At 59.1% G+C, this 18,042-nt stretch overlaps 1 protein-coding gene across 4 annotated transcripts; it reads right to left on the bottom strand.

Moving 5' to 3' along the window:
* Nucleotides 1-1,148: 1,148 nt before the first annotated feature.
* Nucleotides 1,149-17,220, bottom strand: RNF157 (ring finger protein 157). Of its 4 annotated transcripts, none has more exons than XM_065735198.1 (20): nt 17,049-17,220; nt 13,673-13,791; nt 10,073-10,161; nt 9,490-9,636; nt 8,966-9,083; nt 8,616-8,682; nt 8,403-8,446; nt 8,160-8,207; nt 8,003-8,074; nt 7,691-7,850; nt 7,390-7,538; nt 6,856-7,097; nt 6,665-6,773; nt 6,317-6,428; nt 6,020-6,204; nt 5,840-5,905; nt 5,713-5,761; nt 4,159-4,269; nt 1,571-1,611; nt 1,149-1,216 (listed from the first exon to the last, which is right to left on the bottom strand). In XM_065735198.1, the coding sequence occupies exons 1-19, from the start codon at nt 17,134-17,136 to the stop codon at nt 1,571-1,573; spliced, it is 2,016 nt and encodes a 671-aa protein (XP_065591270.1). In that variant the 5' UTR covers nt 17,137-17,220; the 3' UTR covers nt 1,149-1,216. The 4 variants fall into 4 exon arrangements, with proteins under 4 accessions (XP_065591270.1, XP_065591273.1, XP_065591271.1 ...); XM_065735201.1 differs by having other exon boundaries at nt 7,426-7,538; nt 17,049-17,217; XM_065735199.1 differs by having other exon boundaries at nt 5,713-5,905; nt 17,049-17,217.
* Between the last annotated feature and the right edge of the window lie 822 nt (nt 17,221-18,042).

Below are 18,042 nucleotides of genomic sequence, written 5' to 3'. Positions count from 1 at the left end.
AGGAGGAGTCGGAAGCAGCAATCCGGTTTTCTTCCTTAAACCCCTGACGGGAGGAGAGCGCAGGAACAAGGGCTGCCCCCGTGGGAATAGGGGCTGTCGCCCTCACCCCACACCCAGGGGGTGCAGCTTGAGGGGTGCACAGCTCGGAGCAACCAGAAAACCCCACCCGTCACCTGCCAGGACCCTCCGGAGCAAGGACTGCCTGATCTCCCTGCACTGTTCCCCGCGGTCACAGACAGCTCCTGAGCTGGCTACGTCGGGATGCTGAGGGCCCCCAAAGCAGCTCTTGGTGGTGCTCTTGAAGGTTGTGTTTGGCCTCCGCCAATGGCCCCGTGGGTTCCTCAGGTGTGGGGCCGCATCCCTACATCCCTCTGGTCCCTGCGTGCCCGTCCCCTCGAGCAACAGCCTGACATGCAGCCCAGTGCTGGCTGGAGGGATGGGGACAGCCCACCCCTGCTACTAAGTGTGACAGAAAGAGGAGGACAGGGGGAGTGGGTGATGATTTTGGCACTTGTTCCAGAGAGGGCACAGCCCTGAGCCCCGAGCTCGTGGGGTGGTGGAAGACAGTGAATTTAAATTGGTGATGCCCCAAGGTGCCGGTGATGGGGGTCAGCAGGTCCCCTGCCACACACCCCATCCCTGAAGACAAACCACCCCATGGGAGCCCACACAGTGCCCAGGAGGAGAGAGGGGACGGGGAGGAGCTCCACCACCACCAGTGGGACATCCCATGGCATGGCATAGGGACGTGTCAGCATCCCAGAGGGGTCCAGCCCCACACCACGGTCACCAGAGCGAACCTTGGCTGTCACTACTGACACTTGTCCTTAACACACACCCCTGGGCGCCTTCCTGCCATCATCCCCTCTGGCTACACCCCAAGACCCCACACGGGGCAGGAGGAGGACCGCAGCCCAACCCCATTGTGGACAGGGGAAGAGAAGGCGCTGATGGAGGGGCTCTGGGGTGACACAGCACCCAGCTGTCCTGCAGTGGGGGACAGGGAGGAAAACTCGAGGTTACCATCGTTCCAATGGCCAAGGGTGGAGGTGGTGGTGCCTGGGTCCCTCTGTGTATGGCAGGGGGCTGCGTGTCCCCCAGGCTGAGCCCACCCATGGGCAGTGCTCCCACGGCTGCTGCCTGCTCCACGTGGCTGGTGCCGGGGGGGGTGGGGGGGCCACGAGAGACATACATTGGGTGCTGGCTGCCTCTGGGCCTGGGAGAGAAAACAGGGGGTTAAGAGGCTGATCTTCTGGAGCTGCACCCCAACACCCCCAGGGGAATGCAGACCCTCTGTGCTGGGGGACACGGTGCTGCCGACATGGGCAGTTCAGTTGGAAACCCCAAATCTCTGTCCCCATGCTCGAACATTGCATTAGACGGGTTTCCCCTCCAGCACCATGAGGGTGCCTCTTTGCAGGGTGATACGTAGGCTCCCCAACATGAGATAGAGCAAGGTGGGGAGCACTGTGCAGCCTGGCCGGGTCTGAACAACCCAAACCTCTCCCCTACTCCCTCGTCCCATTAAGGGATGTCACCCGGGGTGCGTGGGGACCGCCAGATCTCATACCTATTCCTCAATGTCAATGGGGCAGGAGTCCGGCACCGCCGCTGTGTGGTGGGGAGAGACCAGAAGGCACATGGTGAGCACGAGAGGCACGGCACTGCAGCACACAGGGCACGGGGCTGGGGCTGATCCCCTATGGGAAGCACACGGGAGGAGGAGGCACCGCTGATGGGCACCGTGGGTGTCACGGATGGTGACCCCGGGGCTTCGTGCTGAGGACGATGGAGAAGCTCTGCTCGCGGATGGGAAGAGCTTGGGATGTGCCCACCACCCAGGCTGAGGGCGAGCACTGAGGCTTTGTCAGATGGAGTAACAACGTCCCCACTGCGTGCTGATGTCTGCGATCTCCAGAGCTTTACACAGCGAGCTGGTGATGCAGTGCAGGGACTGAGTGATTAAAGGCCACACACACCGGCACACACAGCAGTCGCGTTAAGAGCTCGATATTGCACAAGTCACTCTGGTGCCACTGTATGAACGCAGCACGTCCTGGAAAGGCTCCCAAGGGGCACTGCCAGGGTGTGGGGACACAGCCACGCACCCATCCCTGCTGTGCCCCATCCCAGCAGAGGCTGTGGCTGCATCCTGAGGATGCTCTGCCCCAGGACACCCACCCAGGGATATAAGTCTGTGGTTTTGCTCAAACCTTGCTTCCTATCCCCCCCCAGGACGTGGCATTTGGACTCTTCCCAAAGCGTTTTCCCACCAGATTGAAATCTGCAAAGATTTCACAGCAGTGCTAGAGATGGACAAACATTTCCACGTTGATGAGCCACATCCTGCAACTTCATTTGTTACAGAGAGAGCAAAAAAACAACCCGTGGATCTAATCACAGCTAAACCATATCTGACAGAGATGATATTAAGCTCCCAAGGTACTGCAAAGGAAAAGTCCCTGTTGCTTGTGTCTGTCCCATGGATGCGTTCACATCTGAGCCTACAGGTGTTGGGGGGGAAACACTGCCCCAGTTCACTGCTAAAGACCTTCAGCCTCTGCCAAAGCTCTGGCACTGGTGCACCTGAACCAGCCCAGCACCACCACCACGAGCATTAAGCTGTGCCTCAGATGATCTCTGGTGCAAAGCCAGCTGGTGAGCGCAGGCTGAATGCAGCTGGGGATGGGCGAGGAAGCAGCTGCCCTGCTCCCACCAAAACTGCCCAACACTGATGGCCACCAGCAAAGGACCAGGGGGCCGCTCCAGTTCATTCCGTGACCCCCTGCCCCACAGCTGATCCCCAGGGCAGAGCCCCTGCCTTCCCTGCACGCCTCCAAGCGGTGCTCCCATCCCCTCTGCTATCCTGCAGCATGGCAGGCCAGGCAGCCTCCCCCCTATTCTCCATTAGCCCCAGAGGCAGCACCTACAGAGGGTTGACAAGCAGGGCAGCCACTGGGCAAATGCAAGGACCAAAGGATGGAGACCTCATCCTTCACTGCCAGAGCATCTCTGCGGCTGCTTGGGCTGCAAAGCTCTCCATCCCTCAGCACGACAGAGGGGGATGCACTTGGGGTCGGCTTTCAGCACCAAAAGGGGCACCCAAGGGATGCCAGGTGCTGCTGTGGCAGGCACCTGTTCCTCCACAAGAGCCTCGCTGTGTTTCTCCCAAGCAGAAACCACCAGGAACAGGGCAGCCAGGAGGTGAGGCAGCGGGGTGGGAAGCTTTCCCAGAGGGCATGGGGAGGGAAGGGCGTTCCCCACCCAGTGGGACCAGGCAGTTCTCCTCTCTCCACCCCCCTCAAGTCCTTTCTCCATCCCCCGCCATCAATTCTGCCAAAAGTGACAGGCAGGGGCAGAGTTGCTTTCAGCTTGCCCACAAATGTATTGCCATGGAGCTGAACAAGGGGGCTCCTCTTGGCTTTTTTTACCCCCATTTATATCCCCCTGCGCTGATGGAGCGGAGCTGCAGGCTCCCTGCCCTTGTTGTCAATACATTTGTCACCTTTCAGCAACTCTAGGTGAGGAGGGGGACACAAAGCACGTGTTGGCACAGAGTGAACATGAACTTCCACGTGAACAGAGGAGGCTGGGGTGGGGAGAAAGAAGAGAGAAAAGGGATGGAGAGAGGGAGCGAAGAAACAGAGGAAAGGGAGAAGGAGAGTGGAGAAAAAGTGTGAAAAGATGGGGAGGGGGTATGGAGCTTCAGGGCTGTGCTGGGGGACATCAGGACCTGGAGAGCCTTATCTCCCTGGCTGAAAAGAAGGGAAGGCAGGCAACTCTTGGCCAAGGAGCATCTCTGCTTCATGTCCTGACCCAAAAGAGTGAAAACCACACTATGGGCTCTGGCTGTGCCATGCAGCCACTTGGGGGGAAGTTGGTGCCCATCCAGGAGCGATGTCCCAGCAGACACCAGCCATGGGACAAACCCTTCAGTGAAGCACAGCTGCAGGCACTGCGGTGGGGATGGGGGGGACACCCAGAGCTAGGTGTGCCTGGTGCCCAGCCCCAGCAGAAGGGTTGGCGAGGACCACTTGGAGGGGATGGGATGGAGATGGATGGGATGGAGGTGAAGGGATCCGAAGGGCAGGGGCGATGCAGGGAGGAGTGGAAGCATCCCCCCCACCCCAAGTTCATGTTCAGCAAGTGGCCACTCACCAGGTAAGCAGGCCTCAGAGCACAGTTTATTGTCCAGCGCTTTCACGTGTGCGATGCCCAAGTCATTGTTATTGTCACACCTGAGACCGAGGAAAGCGCCTGTCCTCGGGCCTGGAAGGGAGTTAACGCAGTTAGCAGGGTGTGCACGTGGGGAGGGGGGCATGGGGATTTTTCACTCCCCACCTCCTTTCAAACAAAGCAAACAGACAAAGCACTGAGCTGCTCCTTCCTCGTGCTGGGGGCTCGTGGCCCCTCGCTGTGGCACCATCAGTGCGGCTGCGGGGATGCCGGGAGGAGGCGAAGGAAGCTGAATTAGCCAAGCTTTGCACGAGGCATGGAGGTTTGGGGGGGGCAAGAGAGGCAATTCTGCTTCTTAGTGCCAGATACGTGACAAGAGACCAGCTCTTGGGTGACGTGCATCCATAAGATGCAGGCAACAGAGCTGCAGGGGGAGGGCAATCCCAAATAGCACCGGCAGCACTGCTGATAGCACATATGGGTTCAGGTCCTAAGGCGTCAAAGCTGGAGGCTTCCCATGAGCGCCTTAATTCCTGGTGCCAGACCAAGCAGGCTTACAGCTGACCCGAGCTCCCCATGAGGAAGGTGGTGCTGGCTTCTGGGGTGCCAGGAAAGGCCAGGAGCAGCCCCCACTTGCTCCCTGCCTCAGCCTCACCACGGCCAAGAGCCTTCCTGCAGGACAGGGGCTGTGCTTTGCTTTTTTTGCTGATGACAGGACAGGCAGACTCATGTTTCTCAGCCTGGCTGGTGGTCCAGATTGAAAGGGAAAGAAGTTTGATGCCTATTTGTTGTCGAGAGCCTTGCAATCACAGGATGGGACACTTCCCTGCCTGTCCAAGCCATGTGGCACAGGGGAAATATCTTTCCTTGGCTATTCGGGTGCATGGGAGGAAGCAAGAGGAGCCCTCAGCGTGCACGTGTTAACTTGTGAAAGCATACTGAGGACAAGCAAACAAAAATAAAAAGAGGAAAGTAGCCCAAAAGGAACAGTTTTGCACCCCCTTCCTATGGAAACCAGCACAGATGGGGATAGTGAAGTGAGAGGCTTTCAGAGATGCTGAGACCTTCTTGGCAAGGAAAAAAAAACCCTCTCAAAGATGCTTTCCCCACTTGGCCCTTTGGAAGCAGCTCTGGCTACATCCCACAGAAGGGCTGCAGGAGCATCACCCTTCCTGCACAGACAGCCCTTGGGGAGCTGCTGCTCACCCAAATGCTGCATCCCCCAACGCAACCCATGTGTGGGACACTGCCCCACTGGGCACCCGGTTCCACGCTGCCACCTATCCTGCCGCAGGGATTTGCATCCTAAGCTCCAGTTGTCACCTGCTACGTGCCCCAGAGGTCCCCACGGCCACCCAAGTCCCCATCCTGCTAGCACCCAACCCACCCAGAGGCAACTCCACCGCACCAGTGCTTCCCCATCCCCGGTGCCTCCGAGGCAGCGGGTGCTCTCCCCTATGACACGAGAGCTGAGGACAGCACAGCATCACCCCGAACAGAAAGTGGAGGGGGAAAACAGCGATCTGGGCCTTTTACCATCTTCCTGTGTGGGTGACACATCCTCATCCTCCAGCACGTCATTGCCCTGCGGCACAGAGAGGCAGCAGCTGTCAGCACGATGGGGCACCCCACAGCACCGGGAGCTCCCCGCGCCGCGCCGTACCTCGGCATCGCGCTCCTCGGCCGAGATGCTGACAAAGTGCAAATCTGGGGACTCCACAGGCGTCGACTGCAGGAACAAGCAAGAAAGGGGAAAGAAATATGTATACGTTAATGTCTGTTTGGGTTTTATTTTAAAGAAAAGCGATGGTGTTGCACGAGGACTGACCCCCAACCCCTGTACCTCTCCATCAGAGGCCGTGGCACTGGCGGCCGCGGGTGAGGGGAGCATGTCCCCTTCTTCTTCTGTGCCAGGGGCCACATAGGAGCCGGACATGGAGGAGATGGTGTCGGTGCTGATCTGTGAGTGCTGGCTCTGGGAGGAGGCCATGGACATGACAGACTGGGCCAGGCTGCTGCTGGCAGCTTCTGGAGGGAGCACAGCACAGGGTGATTAAACGCAGGTCTAACGAGAAGAGTGGGACGTGGAGGAAGGGCCGTGCGAACCCTCTGAGGCCACAGAGGTCTCTGTCAGCCATACCTTCTGGAGAAGAGATGGTGGAGGACAGTGGGGTCCCGGTGCACGAGGACTGGTCAATGGCTCCTGATGAGGACAGCGTGAGGTTCTCGCTCTCTGGTGTCATGCCACACTCCTGGAAGAAGAGCTGGTGGGTGGGAGCCTTTGTGGGGTGCTTTAGGAAGGGATGGAGCTGCTTGCTGTTGGGGATGGCACCAATCTGGCACAGACCTTGTAGGTATTCATCCAAAGAATGACAGGGATAGGAAAAAACCCACACCCAGACTCTGTGGTCCCCAAGAGGATAAACAAGTTCTCCCAAATCCTGTGCCTCCACAACCCTCCTCACCCAGGGGCACGCAGAACGCTCACCTCCTCCAGCCGGGCAGGGGATTTCCTCCTGGAGACCCTCGGCTCTGACTCAGTACACGACTTCTCATCCTCCTCTTCGGGCAGGATGGAGGAGTTCTGTGATACCGACCTACAGGATGGACGAGTAGAAAGAGGGGTCACCACCCCCCCTCGATATCTCCCCCAGCACCCCACCACCACACATTACTCACTTGGAGAGGCTTTTCTTCATCTTGAGCCCTGGTGGGGCACAGTCTGAGAGCCGCTCAAGGGGTGAGAGGGCCCTCAGGGGGGGCAGGCGGCCGGTACTGCTGTAGGTGGGCAGGGGTCCCGCACCGGGGGGGCCCTCCCCGAGCATCCGCATCGGCCCTGCACCCGGCGAGGGCGTCAGTGGCCCATTGAGGGCCTCAAGCAGCGACACCACTTCGTAGCCAGGGGGGATGTTCTCCGAGGACTGTGGAGGGGAAGATGGAGTGAGAGCCCCCCCACGGTTGTTTCATTGCCCCCCACCCCCCGCCATGCTCATCCCCATCCAAAAACTGGAGTTCAGGCAATCTCTCTGCTCCCATGAAAGCCCCAAATCTGTGGTCCTTCCACCCAACCAGGCATTATTATATAAGCCAGGCAATGCTTTCTCCTACCAAGCATTTTGCAGTTTTCAGCCTGCATTTTTGCTGCCATTTCCCAGCTTGCATTTAAAAAACCCTTGCCCCTCCAACGTCCACCGCCAGCACTTCCCAACCCACCCCGGTGGGGCACCCGAAGCTCTCCTGAGCGCTGACCGAGTGCTCTTCAGAGTCAGAGGTCTGTGAGGAGATGATGGGGTTGAAGCTGGTGGGCGACAGGGGCCCCAGCTTCTTCCTCATGGCTCGGATTTGAAGCAAGGCTCGGAAAGCTGGGGAAGAAGAAAAAGAGGAGGGATGACAACCGGAACTCGGCGCATCCCAAAGGAACCCTAAACCCCATAAAAGCCACTCCGTTCTGGAGCCTGGGGCAATCCCAGGGGCATCACGGGACCCGGGAGCAGGGTGGGAGCTCCCCCCTTACGCAGCCTGCAGATGGGGCAGTTGTTGGCCTGGTAGCGCAGGGTGTCAGCGCAGGTGTTGCAGAGGCAGAGGTGGCGGCAGGGCAGGATGAGGGTGTCACGGACATCCGAGAGGCAGACGACACACTCAGCACTGTTATCGCTCACCTCGTCCTCGGCGACCTGCACGGCAGAGAGAGGAGAGCTGCCTGGCCCTGGGTCCTCGGCACCGGGCAGGGTTAGGGTGAGATCGGGGGGATCTGACCCATGCTATAGGGGTGGGAGAGGGGCAACAGGAGGCCCAGGGCAGCTGGGTGCAGCTGGCAGCCCTCTACCTTGGAGTCCTGAGTGTTGTACTTGTTCTCGATGCCGTAGATCTCCTGCAGGAGGTAGCTCACCCCATCCACCTGGAAGAGCACAGGGAAGGTGAGGAATGGGGACACTGGATGCCGCCAGTTCCCATGGGGACACTTGGGGTTGCAGCTCACTCACCACTTGCTTCTGCTTGAGGGGCTTCACACAGAAAGTGCCATCAGCATGCTGGGGGAGAAAATAAGGAGGTGGACCTCCCTGGGACTGCCCCAGTACATCCAAGGGCCTGCCTGGCCCCTGCTCCCGTTGCACCTTTGTGAGTGGCCCCAAAGCAGCCCAAGCCCCATCCTGAGCCCCAGGGAGCTTCCCCTGGTTCTGGCTAGGAGCTGGGATGGGGCAGGACGGCCCTAGCCCCACACTCACCTTCTCAAAGGTTGCCAGCAGCACGTGGCTGTGCCCGGCGTGCTCTGCAAGACACAAGGAGTGGGCAAGCTGAGGGCACAGAAAGCCATGTGGCACAGAGGATGAGTTGCCACGAGGAGAAGGGGGATGGCACGAGGGCAGGAGCTGCCCGACAGCACAGGCAGCAGTGGCAAAGCCCACGGCAGCAAGGAAAATGGGTTTCCCCTCTCTCACCATCGCCTTCATCCACCACTGCGTGCACCACCATAGGGAACACTTCCCGGTCCAGGTCAAAGCCCAGCTGTGAACAGACCGAAGGAAGGGCATGCTCAGGAGCAGCAAGAAGGCTTCATGTCCCATCCACACTAAGCAGCTCCCAACAGCTGAGCTGCAGCCTCGAGCCTTGCAAACACCCCCTGGCTGTGGTCACACCAAGGGAAAGGAGCTCCTGTGGGTGCTCCCAGCCAAACTGCAGCCAGCACTGCGTTTTAGAGCCACTTCCACAGCTGTTTAGCACTGCAGGGGTCACAAACTCGGCCCCTTTCCCTGCTGCTGTGGGGATGGTGTGGGCTGGCAGCACTCACCTCCTCCTCGGTCCATTCGGAGGGGTCAACAGTGTGGGAGGGCACACAGAACTGCTGGCACACACCCCGCTTGTAGTGCACGGTCTCGGACTGCAGGCTGGTGTCCCTGGGAACGTAGCTGTCCCTCGGAGAGAGGACAGGGTCAGCAGTGCCACCATCCCTGCACTCCTCCAGCTCGTGGTGACACCAGGAATAGGGGAGCAAGCAGAACTGGTTCTCTGCTTCCCTGCTGGATGTGTCTGAGGGCTGGGGCAAGAGGTCCTAAAAAGGGCTAAAACAATCCATGGGGCAAAGAGGGCACCGTGCAAGCCCCGGTGTAGGAACAGGATGGGACAGTGAATTCACGTGGAGGGAACAAAAGGAGCGAGACAGGACTAGAAAGTGTGGTGGCTGAACGGACCTCGGCCATACGGAGGCAGGGATGGGGATGGACTTGCAGGGGTGAGGAGCCCACGTGCAGCCTCAGCATGGCTGGGGGTGTCACACCATGCAGGGTGTCAGGATGTCAGGCTGGGGCTCCTCACCTCGCCACCCCGTTGTGGAACTCCTCGCTGGCCTGGTAATAGATGGTTATGGCCACGCGGGCGTCTGTGTCGAACGTGAACTCCACGTTGTAGTGCACCTTGGCTTTGCTGACCTCTTCCCCTGGGGTCTTCACCTCCTCTGAACACCTGGGGAGCACAGAGGGTGTCACCAATGTCCCCCCACCACCCACCAAACGGCTTTTAGGGACTGACAGCTCCTCCTCCAGGGGAAACCGAGACACGCTGGGAGGGCACAATCTACCCAAGGGCAGGGCTACAGGAGGAAGGGTGCTGCAGGCAGATCTCAGCCCTCATCCCAAACGTCAGCCTCAACCCTTGGCCTCACTCCAGCAAAGCCTTCGGCAGAAGTGGGGGAAGGAAGAAGAAAGCAAATCTCTTCAAAGGCAGCGCTAAGCCCTACTTAATCCTGCCGGGCTGCTGGTGTGGCCCAGCGCAGCCCAGCACAGCACAGCCCAGTGTGGTCCAGCACGATGTAACGTGGCCGTGAAGCTGCACAGGGATGGGGACAGCTCTGCCCACTCTGGCGTGGCACAGTGGGGTGGGACCACCCCCAGGCACTCACTTGACGAGGCGCAGCGTGTCCTTGCGGATGTTGATCAGACTGCGGAGGGTCTTCACGGGTTCCTGAGGAGGTGGAGCAGCGTAAGGGAACTGAGGATGAGAGAGACATGGATGAAGGTTACGTGGTCCCACTGTGATGGCAGAGTTCCCCCCCCCGGCTCCATAGAGCACTCAGATCAGCCCCAGTCACTGCTGCGGGACAACAATGTGCCCCCAGGATGGGCAAAGCTGTGCTGAAGGGTAACAACTCCACTGTGGCCAAACCCCACAGCCACCATGCACACCCTCACAGGAGCAGTTCTCCCCCAGCTTGCTTGTCTTACATAACTGCATTCACTGGGAGTGGGTTAGTTTTTGGATACAGAGGTTCTTTGAATACCCCATCCATCCACAATGGGGCTAAAGCAGATCCCAGCACTCCTTCCCAGCCACAGCAGACAGCACATCTGTGCTCAGATAAACAGCAGTGCAGCAACAGGGACATCACCCTGCAGGGAACAGCTTTCCAGGGGACCAGCACACAGAGATGGGCTGTCTCAAGCTTCTTTGGGTGTAGCATGAGGAGAAATAGGGTCGAGGTGCATGGCTGCCTCCCCCTAACCCCGCAGGCAGCTGCTGTGTATTTTTAGCCTGCTGATGCAGCGTGGAGTTGATGGACAAGGCTGGGCAGGGGGAGCACGGATCTCTCTCTGTGCCTGGAAGCAAAGAACAGACACAGATTCCTCTGTTTTTGTCCACTGATGGATGGGATTTGGGCTGTGGGGTCCCCATCAGCCTCTGTGTCTGCAGTGGGAGCTGATGGGATGGCTGGGCAGGCAGCAATGCTATGAGGGAGCAAGTAGAGGTGTTGTACCACCCTCCAAAGTGACCTTGTGCTTTCCATGTCATCTACAGCCACCTCAGGGGCTGCAGGACTTGCTGGGGGGGGAAGTACTGCAGCAGAGTGGAGATACCCTCCTCTTGGCACTGCAGCCACCCGAGGGAGACGGGAGATATTGGAGGCACAACACAAGGACCTCTCTACATCTCCCCCCATTTCTACCCCTTCTTCAGGTGTCTCCCAGGTGGGCTGACCTCCCCTGGGGACTCTGTAGTGATGGGGACCGTGGAGCAGCTTATGCTGGGATTAACTCCTGGCTCACCAACAAGCTGTCACTGCACACCAAGGGGACAGCCCAGCACCAGGAGGGCCCCGAGTGCCAGCACGGATGGCAGACACCGGCAAAAGCTGAAGAGTTTGGGGTTTAACTGGTGCTTCGGGACAGAGGCCAAGCAACCAAAAGGAGCTTGGGTCTCCTCGTCACCCCCAGTGCTCATTTCCCATGTTCCAAGCGCCCTCACGTGGGAAAGTCACTGCCACCTTCCCTGCAGCTGCAGGGCTCGGTGGGGCAGGGATCCCATGGCCAGCAGGGTGCCACGACCCCAGGGGCAGTAGGACAGGTCCTTCTCATTCCTGCAGCGGTGGTCCTGGTGGTCACGGGCTGGCTGAACCCAGGCTGCAGTTGCTCAGCCCACAGGACCAGGCGTGAGTGGCACAGGGCATTTTGAGGATTAATCCATGGCACCTTGAAATTGCCACACTCTCCCTTCCCTTAAGGAAGGTGAAAAGGGCTGCTGAGTCATTAATCTGGACTTAATGAGATTTGTAACGAGTCACGAGCACTGCACGGGCACTGGCAGCACTGCCTGGTGTGGCTGCAAGAGAGCAAATGCCTGAGAGCCAAGCACAACCCTAACCCCGACCCACACAAGGAGAAGCCCATGGGCTGGACCCACACCACGGCACAGTCCACCTTCCACCACGAAGCAGTCCAATCTGCTCACCCATTTGCACCTTGCCATTCACAAAACACCCCACGGACCTACTAGGCTGCCCTGTAGGGGCCCTTTTGGCCACCCCACAGGTTTGGGGTTGCAGGCAGGTCTGCTGGTTGTGCCGGGCAGAATGAGGAAGTGCTGCAGGCAAATTTCTTGCTACAGAAACTGTTTGGTTGTCCCCGTTGGGCTCCTTCACACCCACATGTGGGGCCATTTTTGATAGTTCGGAGGGGTTTTTTTTTAATGACATTTTGCAAGCCCAACGTGCACAATCACAAAAGGAGCATTTAGAGGACTTTTTCAATCCCTTTCCTTTAAATCATGCTGAAATGCAACAGAAAGAAAAAAAACCCTCGCTCCAACCACTGCTCCCTCTTAAGAACACAGCCCACACATCCCCAGTGATGTTTGACCCAGGCCAGACCCCTTTAAAGTCAAAAAATACCCTCAAAAATATTCTTTGGGGTTATCTTTGCACGTGCACTCAGGTGGTTTTCACGTCACCACACTGCAGAGACCCCTCCCCCCCCCTGCATCGGTGCACGAGTTCCCCACATGCTGGCACGGCACCTCCCCGCAGCGCAGCGATATTGAATGGTTCACCCCAGTTGTGCAGCTTAGAGAGGATTTAGGACAATCTTTCTGAGCCGTTTGGCTCTCAGCTCTTCGAGGACTTCAAAGGAACCCAAAATAAAACCCCTCAGCAAAAAGGCATCGCTGCACTCTGACGTTTCCAGCCCAAGCACGCCTCTGTCACAGCAGCCCGGGACACAGAATAACACCAAGACAAGGTGTGGAGGCAGCATCACAGATATCTGTGCTGTTTCCACCCCGATGCCGTGCCCAGGTGCCATGCAGGCCCCCCTGACCCCCATGCACACCCCTTGACCCCAAACCTCCCCCCCATGCGTGAGGACAGCAGCCCCAGAGCGCAGCCTCTCGCATCCAGCCCTAATTAAGCCTGAGCAACGTAATTTCATTTGCTACGCTGTATTAATTCTTTCTGCTGTTTCCAAGCTGTTCTTTTGCCTTCCCTGCTGCTCCTGTCCATCTGTTGCTGGGCTTCCTGACACGGGAACTGCACGGTGGGCAGTTTAGAAGCTTTTACTGTAGTCAAGAGGATTTCTCAGTGCCCACCACTGGAGCAAGAGCATAAATGCTGAGTGTCCCTCACTGGTGGAGCACACAGCGAGAAGAGAAACATCCCAAAGTTGCTCTGCCTGGAGTGGGCAAGCTCATCTTGACTCAACAGCAAAGCTTTGGTGCCATCAGAGTCCTCACCTTGAATTTCCAGCTGCCTGACCCCAGATTTGGAGAATATAGAAACTCAGGGCTTCTCTTTGCAGCTGCCTTTGCCCATCAGATGAACGCAAAGCAGCAAGCGTAAATCTGCCTGCATCTCGTGGGAAGGAGCTGAACCACACTCATTTACCAGCAGCAGTTGGAAGGAGAAGCACCACAGGCTGCGGGGCCAAGCAGAGATGGACAACAGCAGAGCAGCAGCGAAGGGAGATGGCACCACCCCATGGTGCTCCCCGTCACTCACAGACCCATCCACCAGCCCAGAGAGAGAAGGGGGGTGACAATAACCCCCAGCCCTAAAGATGGACACGCAGCCCCAGAGGGAGCACGGATCAGGACCCGCAGGGACAGGCTGCAGCAAGCACTCGGACATCGGAGAACCCCCGGGCCCACCCCGGTGTGCTTGGCTGGCTCTGCCCTCAGGCAGGATGGACAGGAGACGGGCAGACAGCAGGCAGTGCCCACTCGCACTGATCCCTACCACCACGGGACGGTTCCCCAGGAAGTTGAGGTCGCTGTTCTCGCCGAAGAGGTAACCCTCGGGGTGCGTGGAGTCGAACTTCTCGCCTCCCATGATGAAGTGGTTGGCAAAGTAGCTCCCTGGGGAGGAAACACAGAGCGTGGCTGAGCGCGGGGGGCACACGGAGCTCCTGAGCCCTCAGCAGCAATGCCACCACAAACCACAGATGGCTCGGAGGGGGTTGGTCCCCACGGCCACCTCGGCTGTGCAGGGACATGGGGATGCAGCACTCTGGTTAGGAAAAGCTGACCATCAATTATTGATGCCTGCTGCTTTCGGGTCCCATTTTCCACGTGCATAATTTATAGGTGGCTCCTGGGGGGGAATGCAGCCATGTGAAAAAGCCCACAAGCAAAGCTCGGTTGGGGGGGACCGGAGCCATCCTGAGCCACCGCGATAGTGACTTCAGACAAGGGGAGGAGATGGAAAAAGGCAGTTTTCAAACCTGCAGGAGAGCATCCAGGGCAAGCTGAAAAGCAGAGCGCAGGCTCTGTGCGATGGCTGCAGTCATGGCTTGCTGGGGGCTCCCGTAGTGTAACCCTAACCAGTATCAGCTCTGAAGACCGAGCTGCCATCACCCAACACCCACACTGGGAGCTGAGAGCAACCTTTGGGTGCTGCAGGCCCCTACGGCACAGCTGCATCCCTCAGCATCCCTTCGGCAGCTCTGACCTCGCTGCTTCCAGGCACGCAGCATCGCGGTAGGTTCATACATTTTACATGGGCAGAGTGCTGCAGCCATCAGCGGCAGCAAAGAGAGATTAAAGAGGCAGGAGGTAAGAACCTGGAGGTTCTGTCTTCCCCATGGGAAGGAGGGTGAGCAGAAGGTGCAGAGCTCCGAGTTGTGCCAGGCTCTGCCCTACAAAGCATTGGGACATCAGCAGCACGGAGCCAGCGACTGCAGGCATGTCAGACAGGGAAGCACCTCTCCAGCGAAAGCCCTCTTATTATCAGCTCATTATAATCCCTTCCCCAACACCTGCCCCAGGGGAAGGAGAGCCTGTCAAGGACAGTTACATTGCCGAGGGAAAGCTAAGCTTTAATGAGATCTTAAACTTCAGAGGCCCAGAGAGCGCGTGGGAACGGCTGCATGCAGGGGGAACTGCTTAAAAGGAGTAAAACCAAATTGCTCGATGATCCCAGCAAACAAAACCACGTCCACACGCCTGGCAGCACTGTGCTGCAGGACGTGCCCTAACGCTGACAGCCCCTTTTCTCCTTGAGCATCTCCACGGGGAAGTTGATGGGGTCCTCTCCTGGACCGCTGAGTGCTTCTGGTGCCCCTGCTTCCCCAGCGGCAGCGGGGAGCTGCGCACTGCGGGCTGCTCCCTTCTCAATTTAATTTGCTCTGGATAGGGAGGAGAAGCCAAGCCCCGGCTGAGGATCTGCTGTGTCAGCCCTCCCCCCACAGCCACAGGAACATGGGGTGACCCTGGTACACGGGGTGTCCCCGCCAGGCTGACCCCTTCACCCTGTCCCCAGCCCGTGCCCACTCGTGGGTCAGCATCAGCTGGGGGCCGGGGCTGATACCAGGGATCTGCCCCAACCTGGGGACCCTGCAGCTGTCCCCATATCAAGCAGCCATAAAGCAGCCTTGAATCATTCTCCCTTCCAACCTCCCTGCCAGGTTTGAGCCGCTAAAACAAATCCCGTCCTTCACTTCAAAATATTAGCTTTAACTGATCTAATTTGTGCCCTGCCCAGCACGGATGGAGACCCCCAGGAAGAGAAAAAGAAACCACTGATGGGGCCAGGGAGTGGCTGCAGCATCACCCCACAGTCACATCCACAGAGAAGGCCGTGCCCCACAGCCCCACAGCGCCCCATCCCCAAGCTGGTGGCTGCTTCCCGAAGCACTCAGTGTGATCACTGCCAGCAGTGCCAGAGGCAAATCCTTCTCAGATTAAAAGCAGGACAGCCCTAATCTCCTGCAGTCACCAGCCTGCGCACAGTGCAGATGGCCCCATCCCTTCCTGTCACCTGGGCACCTCCTGCCCTCCCCCCAAGAATATGACCCCATAGCTCTGCCATTGGGCACACCTGAAAACCCCAGCTTCTCCCTGGAAGCTGCGGGTAAGCATCAGCCTGAAGTCCTCTGCCAGCTGAGATGCATCCAGGGATGCTCAGCTAGGCATAATCGCTACCCTGGGGCAGGGACAGCACTCCCCAGCACAAAAACCCTCCTAAATGCACACAGAGCTCCTCGCTGACAGCACGAGGCCTTTGCCAGACCTGCAAAGGGGCTCGCTGGGCTCTGGCTGGCATCAAGGTGACAGAGGCCTTGGGACTGCAGAGAAGCAGGAGCTGGGGAAGCCCCAGGGCTGACAGCATCAGCTGCCTCAGCCCCCAGTGAGCCCCCACCCAGCAGATGTGCAGCACTGCTCCAGCTGTGCAGAGGGGCTCAAACCAAATGGAGAAGAGCCAGGCACAGCTTTCAGGACCAGGGTAGGGTTTGCGCTGGCTCTAATTCTTCCTAAGGAGGTCTTTATTTCTAATTAGCAAGTAATTTGTCACAGCGCTAACGATCCGAGCTTTTACCTTTATCCTATTAACTACCAAAATAGTTACCTATTAATAATATTCCTTGCCGCAAGGATGCTGTTCCAATCCCCATAGTGCTCCCGGGCACCATCCTCAGGTACCCCTGTTTCTGCAGTGCCCCCCGAGGACACAGCTCCCTTGTTGCGACCCTCGGGACACCCACACGGTCCCATCCCCTCCCCCCCCGCGGTCACCAGCTCCATCCAACCGAGGCACAGAGGGGAGGGACCAATTTTCCAAGGTCACGCACAAGGTTTGAGGCAGGACCGGATTGGGCCGGCAGAAACATCCCTGCTGCGCTTCTGTGCGGGAAGAGGAGCCCCACGGGTAGAGCTGTGGGGCTGCTATGGGGCAGAGCAGAGGGGAAGGAGGGGTCCCCACCAATCCCTCCCACCCAATCCTCCTGCATCCTCCCGGGAATTTAAACCCAAACAGCAATCACCACCGCGAGCAGCTATAAAGAGAGCGGCGGCTTGCAGATCCCATATACAAATAATCAGGGAATTAAAGTAGCGGCAACTCAGCCAAGTTGTAAGGGCTGCGCTAACGACGGGGCTCCTGGAAACGGGAAGCCCTAAGGACGTTCCCAGGGGTTTCCCTGTCCCCTGCGCGTCCCCCAGCACCAACCCCACAATTCTGGGGGGGGGTCAGGGAGGCCGTTGGGGTGTACAGGGGCATCCCCGACCCCAGCGAGACTGCGGAATGAGGGGGAAAACCTCCCATAAGCGAAACAAGGTCGCGCCTCGTCCCCCTCCCCAGCACGGAGCAGAACCGGCACCCTCCCCCTTCCACTTACCGGATTTCGGGGGGTACCTATAGACGGAATTAGCGGGGATGTCCACTTCCTCCACCCCTGCGTTTTGCCGGCTGGTCAGAGCCCCCATGGCCGGGCCGGGCTCAGCGGGTGCCCTCCGGCCCGGGACCGGTACCGGGGCTGAGCGGCGGCGGCGGCCCCCGCCCGCAGCATCCCCCGCGCTGCACCGCGCCCGGCACCGCCTCCGCGTTAACGCCGGGGCTGCTGCGCCAATGCGGGGCCGGGCCGGGCCCATCCGCCCCGCCCGCTCGGCACGGCACGGCACGGCACGGCACGGATACCGCTGTCCCCAGTGTCACCCGTTTCCTCCCTCCCGTATCCACCGGAACCCCCCCCCTCCAGGTGCTCCCCGGTAGCACCCCCCGTGCAGCAGCCCGCTGTCCCCACCTGTCCCTGTTATCACCCTCCTCATACCCGCAGCGGCAATCCCCTCCCCGGAGACCCCCAGCGCAGGGATGGGGGCAATGTGGACCATCCATCCTGGGGCGTCCCCTGGGAGAAGCCAACCCTCCCCCCCCCCCCCGCCTTCCACCCCGAGCAGCAGCACAGCCCTGCCCCCCAGGTGCCCAGCACAGAGCCGATGGGCACCTCCGTGTTTTCCCTTTGCTGGGGGAAGGTCGGGAGCTGCGACGGCTCGGTGCTGAATTAATCCTGCAGAGCAAGTTAGTGGAGCGTCACATGATTTTGATTCGAGTTGATAACACGAATGCTATAAATACCGGAGCGGAGATGTGCGGGGAGGCAGATGAGCCGCCCCGATGTCCTCAGCGGTGCCGTCCCCGGGGCTCCCCACCCCGTGCCCCCCTGCACAGGGCCGTGTGCATCTACCCCCCGCAGCCCCCCACGATGCTCTGCTTTTTGCCAGCACAGCCCCGAGCGAATCTGAGAAAAGCCAAAGCACAGAGCGGGGGTGGGGGGGGAGGGGGGGTCTCCTGCAGCCTGCCTGCATCTCGCTGCCCCCACCCGGGGAATCGCA

The sequence above is a fragment of the Cyrtonyx montezumae genome, unplaced genomic scaffold (assembly GCF_038088225.1).
Source record: "Cyrtonyx montezumae isolate F1298 unplaced genomic scaffold, pur_monq_1.0 scaffold_19, whole genome shotgun sequence".
Classification (NCBI taxonomy): domain Eukaryota; kingdom Metazoa; phylum Chordata; class Aves; order Galliformes; family Odontophoridae; genus Cyrtonyx; species Cyrtonyx montezumae.
The sequence above is the reverse complement of the archived record's forward strand: the minus strand, read 5'-3'. Positions and strand labels throughout refer to the sequence as shown.